The sequence below is a fragment of the Chiloscyllium punctatum genome, chromosome 8, assembly GCF_047496795.1.
Source record: "Chiloscyllium punctatum isolate Juve2018m chromosome 8, sChiPun1.3, whole genome shotgun sequence".
NCBI classification, from domain to species: domain Eukaryota; kingdom Metazoa; phylum Chordata; class Chondrichthyes; order Orectolobiformes; family Hemiscylliidae; genus Chiloscyllium; species Chiloscyllium punctatum.
This window is the reverse complement of record NC_092746.1, coordinates 77,596,091-77,614,107: the sequence shown is the minus strand read 5'-3', so window position 1 is coordinate 77,614,107 and position 18,017 is coordinate 77,596,091. Positions and strand designations below refer to the sequence as shown.

The following is an 18,017-nucleotide window of genomic DNA, read 5'->3' as shown; positions in this document are numbered from 1 at the left end:
AGGGCCACCAGGTACAGGCAATCAACTCAACTATATAAGCTTCATGCATGCCCCTAGAATGATTTTATTTTTAAATAATTGAGTTACTTAACGGGCATATGGCTTCCAATAAATTAGTTAACCTTAGGATATATGAACAAATGGGTTCCAGAATAATTGACTCATCACCTTAGTAAATGGTGCAACTCTTCCATTTTCCACAGCAGGAGGAATAAAGTGCTGCCAATTTGTTAATTAAACATTGTCAGGTATTCAAGCAATGAATAGAATATGACAAAATGTTCAAGTGTAAAATTCTTTAAATGAAAGATACAGAAGGACTTTGGAAGTACCACTTTGTGGTCAGGTGGCCAGCAGCAGAAATGCTGACAAGATCTAGTTCAGAGCTATAATTAAGCATGCTGGGAATTCTGATCAAGCTAATTTAAACTCTGATCATGGCCTGTAGCTTCCTGTGTTGACCAAATAAGGCAATAGAGGGCGGCACGGTGGCACAGTGGTTAGCACTGCTGCCTCACAGCGCCAGAGGCCTGGGTTCAATTCCCGCCTCAGGCGACTCTCTGTGTGGAGTTTGCACATTCTCCCAGTGTCTGCGTGGGTTTCCTCCGGGTGCTCCGATTTCCTCCCACAATCCAAAAATGTGCAGGTTATATGAATTGGCCACGCTAAATTGCCCGTAGTGTTTGGTGAAGGGGTAAATGTAGGAGTATGGGTCTGGGTGGTATACGCTTCGGCGGGTCGGTGTGGACTTGTTGGGCCGAAGGGCCTGTTTCCACACTGTAAGTAATGTAATGCAAGTGACATGGTGGTCTCTAGACATACTTAAAAATCCCACAACACCAGGTTATAGTTCAACAGGTTTGTTTGTAAGTACGAGCTTTCAGAGCGCTGCTCCTTCATCGGGGAGCTGTGGAGCAGGGTCATGATATGTCTTACACCTGTTGGACTATAACCTGGTGTTGTGGGATTTTTAACTTCATCCACCCCAGTTTTACCCCAGTACCTCCACGTCTAGACATACTGGCACCACTGCTGCTTTATATGGTGTATGGAATGTCTCTGTTTACAACATGCCGTAAACATTTGGGAATTGTTTACCAGTAAGTTTGATTGGCTGGGACACAAGCCTGAACAATGTGATCAGGCTTTTATCAATTCATTGGCTGGGAGCAAGTGATCTTTCTGGAATGGAGCACATTTTCAAATAAACAAACAGGACAAAGGAATTTTTCTCAGAGGCAATGAAGCTTCCAGAAGAGAATAGAAAAGCATGTGCTCTGAAGTTACCTTCAGAGAGAGGACAAAGAACCATGAAGTGAGACTTTCATAGAGAACAAAGTTGACTCTTCACTCGAATGTAGTGTAGTATTTGAATGATGCCAAACTTATTGAATCAAATTAAGAGTTAGGGTTAAACATGAACTAAGTTAAAGTGAGGTAAAGTGAAGTTAAATGAGATGAGATAAAGTTGAAGTTGTTAGATGAAGTAAATGTTACACTGACTGTATGTTTTATATTGAGTATTGGTACTTAAAAAGTTAAAAGTTTAAAAGAAGGGTTTGTTTGATTAAGTTACGGATCGGTTCCTTGCCTTTTGTCTGTCACTCGAGAATAGCTAGGTAAAAGATTTGAATACTTCTTTTCAGGCAACAACTTAAAGCTTGGTAACTCCAAGATCCTAATGTTCAGATGCACCAGAAAACAATACATAGATTAAAACACTGCAAATTAAATCACATTGCAAGTGGCAGTTTTTGTCTTTCTCAGGTGATAACATCATCAAACTACAAAAATGCGACAGTACTGAAAGAAACCATTCAGCCCATCATGTACCAACTAGCTGCCCATTCTAACTCTACATTTTAGCAAATGGTCCATAGCCCTGTAGAATACATTGTTTCAGGGGCAGAGCCAGGTTTCCTCTTAAATAAATTGCAAGTTTCTGTAACAATAACCAAACTTGATATCTCAAAGCTGGAGGGCCTTTTCTCTTACTCAAACAGCAATAATATGGGACCTGCAATCAATGTCTTTTACATCAAATACAGAACTATTCAAGGCAATGTGAGAGGTATGAGAGGATTATGCCTATTGGACACTTTTTTTCGCCCAAAGCCAATGATATGTTTACACCTTTTTACAGTGGGAAATTTGGGAATGTGTCCAACTAGCAAAAACAAACCTCCTTGAAGAAGTAGCTGCTATAAATGGATGTGAATGTTCTAAATAATGGTGATAAAATCTCATCAGCATGGAACACTGCTGACCTGAAATGATCCAACAATCAAATCTTAACTGTAACCTTCTATCTCATGTGCGACAGTGGTAGAGTTATAGAATCATACAACATGGAAACAGATCCTTCGGTCCAACTAGTCCACGCCAAACATGTTCCCAAACTAAACTAGACACACTGCCTCCATATCCCTCTAAATATGTCTTATTCATGAACTTATCCCAATGTCTTTTAAACACTAACTGTACCTGCATCCACGACTTTCCCTGACAAGTTCATTCCACACTTTAACAACTCTTTTTAAAAAAAAGTTACCTCTGATGTCCTTTTTTAATCTTTCTCCCCTCACCTTAAAAATATGCTCCCTAGTTTTAAACTCTCACAACCTATAGGGGAAAAAACCCTTGTCATTCAACTATCTATGCCCTTCTTGATTTTATAAGCCTCAATAAGGTCACCCCTCAACGTCCTATTCTCTGGTGAAAAATGTCTTAGTCTTTCCAGTATATTTTTAATATTCTAAATAAACTATAGAGATCATTTCAACCTAATCCACACAATTGAAAAATGTATAGAATGTACAATAGGCAGCCAATCTAATCAATTTACCAACTAGTGGCTTACATTAAAGTTTTTCTTCAGGACTCTAATGGCCAAGTGCTGCGATTACTTTTACTGAGTAAGGTTGAGGGCAGAGCTGTTGTGGGAAATCTGGTTCAAACTCTAAGCAATATAACCAATTAAGCTAAACTGGATGCCCAGATTAAAAATATCCCCAAATTTTCCACATTGACATAAAATAGCAAGCCTAACTTTCACTGCAATCCTTTACAGCAAGTATATAATGTAGTTAACCTAGGATGATGACATCAGCGTGTATGAGGGGGCATAACTACAACTTGAGGGGTGATAGATTTAAGACAGATGTCTGAGGCAGGTTCTTTACGCAGAGACTGATAAGGGCGTGGAATGCCCTACCTGTTAATTTAGTCAACTCAGCCACATTAGGGAAATTTAAACAATCCTTAGATAAGCACATGGGTGATTTTGGGATAGTGTAGGGGGACGAGCTGAGAATAGTTCACAGGTCGGCGCAACATCGAGGACCAAAGGGCCTGTTCTGTGCCATATTGTTCTACGTTCTATGTTCTATAAGTAATGGCTCTTGTGGTGCAGCGGTGAACTTAGCTCAAGGCCAGAAAGTACCACTTGCCCAAGAGGTTCTGTAACACATTGATTAAAAATATCAATTTTGAGGCCGGATCACATTCTAAATAGCTACGGAACCACTCCTTTGGCTGTTAAGCACAGCAATACAGCACAACAAGTTTTAATTATTGCAGAGCTGCAGGGGTTTTTAAAAGACTAGAAATTTCATTTAAACTTTACTTGGAATTTTAGAATAAGACCATTTGGCCCATCATTCCTATGCCAATGCCTTGAAAGTGTTACCAATTACTTTCACTCCTACCTCCTTTCCAGCTAACCTGTTACATAGGGTTAACCCACCTGCACTGCATTTTGCACCCAAAATCTTGTCAGTTACTTAAAATTATGACAAGTACTCCCAAATCTGAAAAAAGTGCATGAGTTTTGCCTTCAGAGTTAAAATTCTGCACTGTATCTTCTGTAGTATTGTCCTGTTAGATTCATTTTATATGTTCAAAAGTTAACAAACCATAATATCAAAACTGTGGTTCTGGATTAAGTTAAAATGTACCAGGGATTTTTCCAAGCACCTATGGCAGAAGGAAACCATGCAAAAATTGCAAGCACATAACTCAAGTTGTACAATCTATTTCGATGAAAAATCAGAAACAACATTTTTAATGTCCCGATCAGAAATTTAAGTCATAGAATCATCAAATCATACAGTACATTGTCTGTATCAGCAAAAATACACCACTACCTACACTGCTGTCACTTTCCTGCATTAGGCCCATAGCATTGAATATTATGACACTTGATTCAAACACTTTCTAAACATTGTGAAGCTTCTGACCTCACTTAGAGAGGCAGGGCATTCCAGACCCCACCATCCTCTTAGTGAAAAAGCTTTGCCTCGAATCCCCTCTAAACCTCCTGCCTTTCACTTTAAAATTATGGCACCTTGTTATTAATCCTCCAACTGAGGCAAACAGGTTCTTTCTATCTACCCTTTCCTTCAGAGTTTTCTCTTTTATTTCTCATAATCTTATGACCTCCATCTGGTCCCCCCCCCCCTCAACTTTCTTTGCTCCAAAGAAAATAATCCGAGCTTATCCAGTCTCTCTTCATAGCTAAGATGCTGCACCCCAGGCAACATCCTGGTGATTCTCCTCTGCACGCCCTCCAACGCAATCACATTCTTCCTATAGTGGGGTGACCAGAACTGCACACAGTACTCTAGCTGTAGCCTAATCTAAATCCTGTACTGTTCCAATATAACCTCCCTGCTCTTATAATCTCAGCTATGACTGATAAAGGCAAATGTCCCATATTCCTTCTTAAGTGGAGTCAAGAAGTGTGATGCTGGAAAAGCACAGCTGGTCAGGCATCATCCAATGAGCAGGAGAGTCAATGTTTTGAGCATAAGCTCTTCATCAGGATTCCTGATGAAGAGGTTATGCTCGCATCGTCGATTTTCCTGTTCCTCGGATGTTGCCTGACTGGCTGTGCTTTTACAGCACCACACTTTTTGACTCTGATCTCTTGCATCTGCAGTCCTCACTTTCTCATTCCTTCTTAACTACCCTGTTAGCCTGCTCTGTTGGTTTCAGGGATCTGTAGACAAGTACTGCAAGATCCCTTTGTTCCTCTGAGCTTCCTGGTGTCCTGCTATTCATTGAGTACTCCCTTACGTCCTCCAAAGTACATTACTTCACAGTTATCAGGATTAAATTCTGTCACTGATCTATCCATCTGACCAATCTGTTTATATCCTCTTGTAACCTAAGTTCTTCTTCTTCACTAGTGATCATCCAGCCAATCTTCATGTCATCCATAAACTTAGTTAGTATCCTCCTCATACTTCAGGCTAGTCTTCTACATCCATAGTATTGAAGTAATCCACCCGAGCTTTCTACCAGTGTTATCCAAATAATTTGTACTTTGAAGCTCTATTTCAGAAAAGTTAATCATTTATTGCTACTAGTACTATTCTGAATAAGCTTATTCTGAAATGCAATATAGATTCCTACCATTTCATGGTTCTGAAACCATGCTGAGACACACAGAAATAGTGTGTAAATGATAAGCAAAATAATATAATAAATAATAACAAAACGATTATGCAAAATGATGTAGAATTTGTTTGTGTACAAAGTGCTTGAATTTAATCTCCACATCAAAAATCCCTCATTCTAAACTGAATTAATATAGTTTTTAATCGAAATCACTTGGATCAATTCGAAAATCATTAAAGACCATAGTGAAAAACAACATCAGAAATGTTGTTTTCTATTAAATTTGCATTAACAAGGTAAGATAGCAAAGGTCTGTAATTGTTTCCTTTTGCAATCCATTCTGTTGCTCTTTATCACAGGATTGTAGAATGACATGCCATTCAGTCTGACTAAAGGGTAGAACACACATCTCTAAGATCCAGTGATAACTTACATAATTATCCTCTTCTTTGCATGTTGAAATCAATCCCACCATGCAGTAGTTCGTAGGACACAAACAAGATGAAATGAGTAAATCAAACTGTGGTGATTATTCATGCATGGAATTTAAAGGCCTATGGACAGTGGGAAAAAGGAAGCCATCATTGTGGGTTTCTGTAGTTTTGACATTCTGAAAAAAGGTTTGACTTAAATTTCCAACACTATTTTGATGTAAAGTTTTTGAGGCAGAGAGCACTTTAATTTCAGGTGTAAACCAAACATGCCAAAGGAATTTATACTTGAAAATGAAGACTAAATTATGAATTGAATGAGCCTATGGAAGAAGATGTGCCCACATGCAATGTGTATGCAAGTATGCAAATCACATGGTTACTGAAATCAGAAGCTTACCCCAGAATTGCAGCTCATAAAGTTACTCGCATGACTTGTCAAACAAGAAGGATTTAGTTTCTTGGCTTTGCAAGTCCACAGACTTTGCCCAAAACATCAGCTTTAAAGTAACAAGTAGAAGTCTTCTCAGATGTGCAACTAAAAGAAGAATCTACAAGCTGCATTTGGAGTTAGAATTCCTTCCAACTCTTTATTATTGCAGACCTGCCCTATATGCTTTGTCATGTATGTTCTTGTAATGGATACAGAACAAGAGTGATATGAGTGTACACAATAGCTCATATGATGAAAGTGGAATCCAGTTACAGCATTTGAATGGAGTCTTGGATCTAAATGTTCACTGACCAGCAGGACAGCAAACCTGATGGTATCAATTTGATCCTGCAGACCCTTAAAGATCCTATCTTAAAAAATGATTTTCATTATCTTAGTCAAAGCATTCACTTTTCTTTGGGGGGCACCAAACTGTTTAAAATATAGTCACAATTTCATTCTTAAGCTCACTATACACAGAAGCGTGATAAATGTCATATTTCTAGGAACTTGTTGCAAAACCTCCTCCTCCTCTCACTGGACCAGTTGTACACCTGCTCTCCCTACTCACTGTGGCACTGACTCAATCCCCCTTTATTGGAAGAATGACTGCTGATTACATCATTTAGTGAACTGTCTTAAGCAAGTCATTGTACCAGAGTGTGAAGGAGCTGAATTAACATATGTGGTTGAAGTGCCAAGTTTTGTGAAGTGCTTGTGTTAATAACTGTAAGCTACTCATGTTAATTCTTCTCCCTCACAATGATGTGTTCAGTAGTTTCTCCCAAACAATTTATCAAGCTTTGCTGTCTAGCATACTGCACTTAGGAAAAATTGAAAACAGAAAGTTAAGACTACAATTCATAATTGCAGATAGTAAATTCATTCGTTTTGACTGTTAATTGAAAAAAATTAACTACAGAAAATGATTAAAATTACAAATATCATAGTAGACCAAGGTAAACCTTAATTAGCAGAAGCTAAATTAGAACAAAACATCTAAACATAAAACAAATAATTGCGATTGCCAGGTTTCATTACTTTCACAGCAGCTGGAAAAAGAAACCTCAATAAGTCTTGGAATCTTGAGATTTCACCATGGAGGCAAGATCCAGATAAGTTTTCAGGTGAGCCTTTGACTGGTATGAAGATTTGTTTTCTGTCCAATTAGAGCCAGTAGGAATGTGAAGAAAGTGGGTCAAGTCAAGTGCAGAACTCACACAGATGGTGACACTGAGGATGCTGGTTGTCCTGAAGCTTTCCATTGATCCAAGGGGAGGTTTGATGACTCAAGGCAGTCATAGGCCTAGAGACTGGGGTGGAAGGAGACTGGGGTGTCATTGTAACATCAATGGATTAGCAATCCAGAGGCCAAGGCTAATGCCTTTGGGCCAAGGATTCAAATCCCATCATAGCTGCTGGAAAAATTTATATTCAGTGAATAAATCTGGAATATTAAGCTAGTCTCAGTATTGGTGACCATGGAAACAATCATCAAGTGTTGTTTAAAAAAAATCTGACTCACTAAGAATCTCTAGGGAAGGAAAGCTGCCATTCTTACCTGGCCTACATGTGACTCTAGACCAACAGAAAGGTGAGAGATACTGGAGGATAGCAAATGTCGTACCATTATATAAAAATGGGGGTTGGACACTGTAAGCCTATGAGTCTACCATCAGTGGCAGGGAAGATTTTGGAAAACATTCTGAGAAATAGAATTAAACTCCATTTGGAGAGACAAGGATTAACCAAGAACAGTCAGCATGGCATTGTCAAGGGATGATCGTGTCTAATAAACTTGATTGAATTTTTCAAAGCGTATCTAGATGTGTAGATCAGGCTAGTGCAGTTGATGTAGTCAACGTGAATTCAGTAAGGCTTTTGACAAGGTGTCATGTGGGAGACTGGTTAAGAAACTTAGAATCTATGGGTTGCAGGGCAGTTTGGGGAACTGGATCCAAATTGGCTGAGTGGCAGGAAGCAGATGGTGACTGGAAGCCTGTGTCAAGTGTTAGAATGCAGCATTGGTACTGGGCCCTTGTTATTTTCTGATGCATTGCAGATAAACATGATAATGGGAGTGAAGGCTACAAGGCCTGATGAAACCAAAGCTTCAATTGTTGAGGACTTTACATCTTCTGTTGTGTGTTGCACATTGAGTGACACTGGACAGTTTCAATGCTGTAGAGGTTTCTACTTTCCTCGGCCCCCTCTCACCATCACTTCTTGTGTCTGCAGCATGTGCAGATGTCCAACCAAGGGCATCCTATCCTCCTACCACTATAGGCCCTCAGGTGCATGAGGAAGAAGAACCAACTTCACATCTTATGAGGTAACAGTGCAAATACTCTCCCCTAGGTGGATCCTCATGTAATTTTAGATATGGTGGCACAGGGTGATCATCACTGCACTGACACGCTTCTCCATGGCTATGTGCAACATTGCAACATCATGGTACATGGATGCACAAACTGTACACGGACATCCATTAGATCTATGAAACACTGTGTAGCGCAGACTGGACAGTGGCATTGTTAGCTCAGAGATCTTTGAATGGGATATCAGTTGCACTCCAAGTGATGTCTTCAAGTATGCATTGGGCACACTCAGCAAGTGTGTGTCAGTGATTTACCCGAGACAGAGCACTTTCATTGTTTATGATCTTAGTGGTTATGTCCTAAATATAAATCCCATGCAATAAGAGTTATTTTTAAATTTATGAACTTTTACAATGAATCTTTGTAATGTGTGATTTACAAGAACAATGCTGCTTGTGTATTGCAGTGCAATGAGTTTTTTAAAAGTTTTATCAATGTTCACTGTGTATCTCCTATAAAATGAGACAGACATATTTTTGGTCAATGTTTGTTAAAAAAAGAGAACTTCTGAATTTTCAAATTTGCATGCTATCATTTTTCCCTACATCTCCTGCTTGCTGAGTTCAAACTACAGTAAACCAAACAAAATTCTGCTGAGTTACCTTTTTTGTAAATGTGCAACTTACCATCTCACTTTGAAGTGTATTTCATACAAGATGTAAAGGGAAATTGATATCATTCTTCATAAGACAGAGTGATTAGAATAATGTCTCCAAAATGTTCACAGATCTCTCAGCATTTCGACGTGGACACAAGCAACAGCGATTGATATGCTTTTAAAATTATTATCCATTCTTACAACATTCATGACTCTGAAAGATGGGGAACTAAATTATTATGTTTACCTGAAATTTTGATAAGCTTGCTTCATTCAGGAAAACTTCCTGTGAAATTAGAAAGTAACTATCCTTGGCTCTTTTTTTTCCCCTAGAAATATCCACTGCCTTCTCCAGGGTATCTATGTAAGTTGAGTAGCATCAAAATTTTATCCCACACCCATGTAAATACTGAAGGAAGATAGAAGCAAGGATAAGATCAAATAACTTTAACCCCAGCCTCTCAATTCAACAAAGTAGAATTAGATTAGACTTACAGTGTGGAAACAGGCCCTTCGGCCCAACAAGTCCACACCGACCCGCCGAAGCGCAGCCCACCCATTCCCCTACATTTACCCCTTACCTAACACTACGGGCAATTTAGCATGGCCAATTCACCTGACCCTGCACATCTTTGGACTGTGGGAGGAAACCGGAGCACCCGGAGGAAACCCACGCAGACACGGGGAGAACGTGCAAACTCCACACAGTCAGTCGCCCGAGGTGGGAATTGAACCCGGGTCTCTGGCGCTGTGAGGCAGCAGTGCTAACCACTGTGCCACCGTGCCACCCGCTCCCATTCCTCACAAGCATTGTACAATGCATAAAGTCTTGATATAGAATTCCAAGTGGCTGGCTCTTCAGCGTATCGAGTCTACACCAATCTTCCAAAATGCATGTCACCCACAGCCACCCCCACCCTCCTACCCGTCACCCTGTATTTTCCATGGCTAATCCACCTAACTTGCATATCTTTGCACTGTGGGAGGAAACCCACAGTGACACGGAGAATGCGCAAAGTCCACTCAGACAGTGGCCTGTGGGGAGAATTGAACCTGATTGCCTAGTGCTGTGAGGCAGCAGTGCTAAGCACTGAGCCACCGTACCCAATATACGCAACGTATTTTATAAATGATACCCCCACAGACCCCAAAACCCGGCTGATTCCATGTTATAATGTCTACAGATTCCAGGATGAAGCCAGAACAAAGCAATTCAAAACAACATTCAATGTGAAATTTCTAAATCATTTGCCACTTACTGTAGTCCATAACATGTTGAAATGGCCACAGAGGATTTTGGATTTCCTTGGATTTTGCCATGGTAATAACAGTGTTCGCCAACCTGTAATTAAAACAAATCAGTGTCACTATGCATCATACCATGTATTTTTGGAGATTTCACTGGAAATCGTCAGAATTGACATTAGGTATACAGTCATAGAGATGTACAGCACGGAAACAGACCCTTCGGTCCAACTCATCCATGCCGACCAGATATCCCAACCCAATCTAGTCCCACCTGCCAGCACCTGGCCATATCCCTTCAAACCCTTCCTATTCATACACTCACCCAGACGCTTTTCACATGTTGCAATCGTACCAGCCTCCACCACTTCCTCTGGCAGCTCATTCCACACACATATCACACACTGCGTGAAGAAGTTGCCCCTTAGATCTGTGTTATATCTTTCCCCTCTCACTCTAGTTCAGGACTCCCCCACTCAGGGAAGACTTTGTCTATTTATCCTATCCATGCCCCTCATGATTTTATAAACCTCAAAAAGGTCACCCCTCAGCCTCTGACGCTCCAAGGAAAACAGCCCCAGCCTAGTCAACCCCTCCCTATAGCTCAAATCCTCTAACCCTGGCAACATTCTTGTAAATCTTTTCTGAATGCTTTCAACATCCTTCCGATAGGAAGGAGACCAGAATTGCATGCAATATTTCAACAGTGGCCTAACCAATGTCCTGTACAGCCGCAACATGACCTCCCAACTCCTGTACTCAATACTCTGGCCAATAAAGGAAAGCATACCAAACACCTTCTTCACTATTCCATCTACCTGCAACTCTAATTTCAAGGAGCAATAAACCTACACTCCAAAGTCTCTTTGTTCAGCAACACTTCAGCAACCTTACTATTAAGTGTACAAGTCCTGCTAAGATTTGCTTTCCCAAAATGCAGCACTTTGTATGTATCTAATTTAAACTCCATCTGCCACTCCTCAGACCATTCGTTCATCTAATCAAGATCCCACTGTAATCCGAAGTAACCCTCTTTGCTGTCCACCACACCTCCAATTTTGGTGTCATCTGCAAACTTACCAACTATATCTCTTATGCTCACATCCAAATCATTTATGTAAATGACAAAAAGTAGTGGACCCAGCACTGATCCTTGTGGCACTCCACTGGATACAGGCCGCCAGTCTGAAAAACACCCCTCTACCACCACCCTCTGTCTTCTACCTTTCAGCCAGTTCTGTATCCAAATGGCTAGTTCTCTCTGTATTCCAGGAGATCTAACCTTGCTAACCAGTCTCCCAGTCCATATAGATCATGTCTACCGCTCTGCCCTCATCAATCTTCTTTGTTACTTCTTCAAAAAACTCAGTCAAGTTTGTGAGGCATGATTTTCCAGTCACAAAGCCATGTTGACTATCAGTTCTCGCTTTTCTAAATACATGTACATCCTGTCCCTCAGGATTCCCTCCAACTAACTTGCCCATTACCAACATCAGACTCACTGGTCTATAGTTCCCTGGCTTGTCCTTACCATCTTTCTTAAATATTGGCACCACGTTAGCCAACCTCCAGTCTTCCGGCACCTCACCTGTGACTATTGATGATACAAATATCTCAGTATGAGGCCCAGCAATCACTTTCCTAGCTTCCCTCAGAGTTCTAAGATACACCTGATCAGGTGGGCATCCTTGCAAGATGATTTGCAGTAAGGTTAAAATCAACTAGGCAAAAGTGAGGACTGCAGCTGCTGGAGATCAGTGTCAAGATTAGAGTGGGGCTGGTAACGCACAGCAGGTCAGGTAGCATTGAGGAGCAGGAAAATCGACGTTTCGGACAGGAGCCCTTCATTCCTGATGAAGGGCTCCTGCCTGAAACATCGATTGTCCTGCTGCTCGAAAGCTGCCTGACACGTTGTGCGTTTCCAGCACCACTCTAATCTATATCTACACCTGATCAGGTCCTGAGGATTTATCCACTTTTATGCGTTTCAAGACATTCAGCACTTCCTCCTCTGTAATATGGACATTTTTCAAGATGTCACCATCTCTTTCTCCACATTATTTATCGGCCATGTCCTATTCCACAGTAAACACTGATGCAAAATACTCATTTAGTATTGCCCCCATCTCCTGAGGCTCCACACAAAGGTTGCCTTGGTGATCTTTGAGGGGCCCTATTCTCTCCCTAGTTACCCTTTTGTCCTTAATGTATTTGTATTAACCTTTTGGATTCTCCTTAACTCTATTTGCCAAAGCTATCTCATGTCCCCTTTTTGCCCTCCTGATTTCCCTCTTCAGTATACTCCTACTGCCTTTATACTCTTCTCAAGATTCACTCGATCTAATCTATCCTGTCTATACCTGACATATGCTTCTTCCATTTTCTTAACCAAAACCTCAAATTCTTTAGTCATCCAGCATTCCCTATACCTACCAGCCTCTCCTTTCACCCTGACAGGAATATATTGTCTACACTTCGTTATCTCATTTGTGAAGGCTTCCCATTTTCCAGCCGTCCCTTTACTCGCGAACATCTGCACCCACTCAGCTTTTGAAAGTTCTTGCCTGACACCCTCAAAATTGGCCTTCCTCCAATTTAGAATTTCAACTGTTAGATCTGGTCTGTCCTTTTCCATCACTATTTAAAAACGAATAAAATTATGGTCGCTGACCCCAAAGTGCTCCTCTACTGACCCCTCAGTCACCTGCCCTGCCTTAATTCCCGAGAGTTGGTCAAGTTTTGCACCTTCTCTGGTAGGTCCATCCACATACTGAATCAGAACATTTTCTTGTACATGCCTAATAAATCCCATTCCATCTAAACCCTTAACACTATGGCAGTCCCAGTTTATGTTTGGAAACTTAAAATCCCCTACCATAATCACCCTATTATTCTTACAGATAACTTAGATCTCCTTACAAATTTGTTTCTCAATTTTCCTCTGACTATTATGGGGTCTATAAGACAATCCCAATAAGGTGATCATCCATTTCTTATTTCTCAGTTCAACCCAAATAACTTCCCTGGATGTATTTCCAGGAATATCCTCCCTGAGTGCAGTTGTAATGCTATCCCTTATTGAAAACACCACTCCCCCTCCTCTCTTGCCTCCCTTTCTGTAGCATTTGTAGCCTAGAAAATTAAGCTGTCAGTCCTGTTCATCCCTGAGCCATGTTTCTGTAATTGCTATGATATCCCAGTCCCATGTTCCTAACCATGCCCTGAGTTCATCTACCTTGCCTGTTAGTTAACGTATCAGCCCTACCTCGTTCTCTGCTTTGTCCCTGCCTGCCCTGACTGTTTGGCTCGCTTCTTTTCTCAACTGTATCAGTCTCAGATTGATCTCTTTCCTCACTATCACCCTGGATCCCACCCCCACCCTCCCCCTCCACACCCCCACCCCACCTTATGAGTTTAAAATCTCCCGAGGAGCTCTAGCAAACTTCCCTGCCAGGATATTAGTCTCCTTCTGATTTAGGCGCAATCAGTCCTTCTTGTACAGGTCACTTCTACCCCAAAAATGTGAATCCTTCTCCCATACTCCAGTTAATACTTATGACTTATATTTTTATGTTTAATCATCTCAATAAAACATATAATCAAGAAATAACCCACTCTATTCGCTATTGCAGACTTAGGGCAAGGCCCCAAGGCCACATTCAAAACTATTCACTTATCTGTCTCTGTACAGTGATCTCTCCCAAATAGGTTCCTCCAAGATTTGTTGTGAATTTTGCTGTTTGTTAATTTTCCCAGACGCACTCCGATGTCCAGCAATACATGAATTCAACAGCAAAGGCAATAACTGCACAGGTTCCATTGCTGTGTCAGTTAGCAGTGTGGGTTTCTTTCTCTCTCTCTTTCTCCTGCACAGACCTCACCATATGCTGCCTTTATCTGTTCCTCTCCCTTTTAAAAGTGGCGTTGTTTGACTTTTTTTTTCTCCTAAGTTCCAAAACAATGCAACACCGTATAAAACAGTAATTGCTGCTCCTGGAATTCGAGGAAATCACCTGCAACAACTCAAATACCTCAAAAAAGGAGTAGCCTGTTACAGCCAGAATTTTTTCCTGTCCTCCATCTTGGATTACCCAGTTATTTGGGTTATAGCTACAGTACCTAAACTAATCTAAATCACAGTTTAACATGTATAATAATCAGCTATTCTGAGGTGGAAATACTTATGCCAACTTTTTTTTAGCATTTCAAAAGGACTGATTTTCTAGTAGTTGCAGGAAAAGATATTACATATTCAAGTCATTTACTTTATTTACTGATTGTCCTGTAAGTTTAAACCACTTTCATTTAATAAAGGAAGCGCTGAAGATTGTTAAAAATGGAAACAATTCAGACTATTCCATAATATCGACATGAAACTGAATATATGCACAGGTTTAAGAATTATACTTCTTACGCTTCAAACATTAGCTGTGAAATTCCAGAAATTGATTTCAAACATCACAGTACTAAGAATGTTTATGAACATATTTCTGAGGTCTAGAAATTATTCAATTGGATGTGTTAACCAATTTAAGTTTCTCAAGGACAGATAGAGGTAGGCAATAAATGGTTGCTTCGCCATTGACAATCACGTTCCACAAATTAATTAAAATAATCCACTGACTATAAGATGGTACCTAAATTCTAAATGACCACCAGAAGCATTTATAGTTTATGTCTTCTGTAATGAATTCATGATTAACAGAAATATGAAACAAAAAATGATCAACTTGAGTACTGGTGAAAAAAGGCACATTTTGTCAAAATACTTCAACTTGCACTCATTAGAACGGTTCATAATAATCCCAGTACGAGTGGAACAGCATTTTTAAACTATAATAGAAGAGTATGCTAATTGACTAGTAAGTGGATGCTGATTGGTACAGGCAATGTTGTAAAGAATGCATAAGTTGGATGATAGCTGGCAGTTAGCTTGCAGTTTCATTTAAATTTAACTAATTTTACCTTTTTTGAATTGCTGTCACCTATTTTGTTCCATTGAAACAAGCGCACTGTATGTATACCATCTTTCTATCTGCAAAGAACAGGGAGCTATTTTAAAATATGTACAAGTGTGTCACAGTGTAAGGGTACTGGAACAATCAAGATTATTTAACAAATGCTATCCAATTGCAGAATCACATCTAATGAAGGACGCTGTAGGTGGTATCTGAAAGGATTCTGAGCTATGTGGGCTAATGGCAAAATCTGTGGCAGCGTCAGCCAATAAGTCCAATGAGGGCCATTTTGATGTCAGGAGCTGCACCTTTTATGCATTTGCCAATGGTGAGCAAGGAAGCAGCAAATTGTCAATTAAGGGGAATTACTGCTTCATAAAGCCTATTACCGCTACAACTCACCTCATTAGTATTCAGCTTCCTGCCTTACCAGGCACACCAAACCCAGAGTTTCCAATGCAAACATCAGAGCAGGTGACTGATAACATCAGCTCACTGCTGGCTACAAGAAGCCGCTATGTTACTCAGCATCAAATAGCATCTTCAGCCACAAGCAATGGCCATGAGTCCCATGCACCCTTCATCCATGTGCATTAACATCCTGACATTTACCATCCCCTCACAACCATCAGAACACCTTACTAATCCACTTGCACTAGCAATAAGCATTGAAAGGTTGTAGCAGGAACACTGTGTGCAGAGACAAGCAGCCATCTCACATTGTGCACCAGCTGAGGGTGCTTGCTGTCTTACTGCTCGCTCACTTAGTGCCTATCTACATGCTCAATGCATCCATGTTTTGCATTACTTTGCCATGCATGTTAGTGTGTTGGCACTTCAGCTTTTTGCTATTAATTCTACTGTTCTGACATGCTCTTTCATGCAGACGCAGATAGGCTGGCTGTCAGTAGGGATCTGTGTGGGGAAGGGAACAGATTGTTGTATGGCTTACTGAGACATCAATCTAACACCTACAGTGTGAGTCAGCTGTCTGTGCAGCAGATACAATGCATGTTTCTTCAACTAAATGGCCATGTTGGAAAGTGGGTTGGGGGCCAGAGGGTCTCAATACCATCTGTCAGGTGCACAGTCCACACACAACCATGGCCTTGGCTGCTTTCAGTCATCAGCATAAAGCGCTCATGGTTAAAGGATCCTTCCTGTTAGAGGCCAGGGCAGGTAATGGTCTGTCCTGTAGGATCAGCACAGCAGCAGTCAGTGGAATTATATATCATCAGTCAGAGAGTTACAAAAGTAGCAGTCAGACCTGGGTTCTGCCATCCGTTGATCATGAGGACATGAAGTGGGGGTCAGAGGAGCATATAGGGCAGTTGAGGATCACTGCCAAAAGGTTTGGGAGAGTCAAGGCTGGGGTGGCAGCATTTATGATGGTGGAGACAAGGACAGTGACAGGCAGAAAATTCAAGGTGTATGGGGATAATGCAGAACAGCATCAGAGGGCATCATTGGCTACATTGGTGGGGTGAGACAGTTTGGCATTGACAGCCACTGTGACCTCCAAAGGAGTTGTGTAAAGGAGGAGGTGGGCATGATTAAGGAGCAATGTTGGAATTCAAATTCAAAGGGCAACAAGGATAACTGGAGGCAAAATTCAACATGGGGACCTCCACATGAAGGTCAGAGGCCAATGGGTGAAAATGAGCTGCTGAGGTTGAACAAGGATAAAGGAGATATGAAAGCTCAGAGGTGGGGTTACCTGACAACCAGATGAAGTTCAATACAGACCGTGTTCATCATGCGTTGCATTCCATGACATCACCTAAAGTTCTCTGGAAGTTAAATACAACTGTAAAATGGTTACAACAATGGTATGCAGAATCAGCGTCAATGTGATCGGTGAAAATGCAAGGATCCACATCTGGTGGGCACCAGGACATTGAAGGACATAACCATGAAGCATGCAGTTGGAAATTGCAGCTATACTTCATCTGCAATCTTCTTCGCCCATATGCAATGCATACAGATTGAATATGGTCACACGTAAAATGCTGGTCAAAGGCCAATTGCCCCATGTCACCTTGCCTTTTGTGAATAGCCAAAGGAATATCCTGGACCAACAGAAGTGGTGCTTACCACTAACGGGATGCTATCGTCAACTGAAAAATACATCTGCCTGCCACACAAATGAGTAAGGTGATATAGAAATGTCTACGCTGGTATATAGGCCCTATGTTGCAGAGACCAGCAGAGCATACCAAGCAGCATTGTCTCTTCAACTGTTCCCAACAGGAAAAGTAATAACTACACCTTATGAGCACCTTGCAAAACTCTAAACAATGCTCATTATATATAATTCCATGATCGGCCAACATTTGCTCATTAATCACAACTGTACTAAGAATTATGCTGGCAACCAATTTCAGATTGAAAATTGGCTCACAACATGGTGTACATGTGTGTACTGAAGGTTACATATTTTAAAACAAGGGACCCTGTTCTTTGCAGACAGAAAGATCTTGTATACACACTGTGCCTGTTTCAACTGAATAAAATAGATGACAGCCATTCACTGGTTTATTACCAAGTTAGCATCAACCTTGCAGATTTGAATTT

General features: G+C 40.8%; 1 protein-coding gene across 6 annotated transcripts in view; it reads right to left on the bottom strand.

The window, feature by feature from the left end:
- Positions 1-18,017, bottom strand: part of adam22 (ADAM metallopeptidase domain 22) — a 391,455-nt gene that overhangs the window by 219,816 nt on the left and 153,622 nt on the right. For all 6 annotated transcript variants that reach the window (XM_072575862.1, XM_072575864.1, XM_072575865.1 and 3 more), the window contains exon 5: positions 10,500-10,582. In XM_072575862.1, the coding sequence (XP_072431963.1) occupies positions 10,500-10,582 (83 nt within the window). The remainder of the gene's footprint in view (positions 1-10,499; positions 10,583-18,017) is intronic.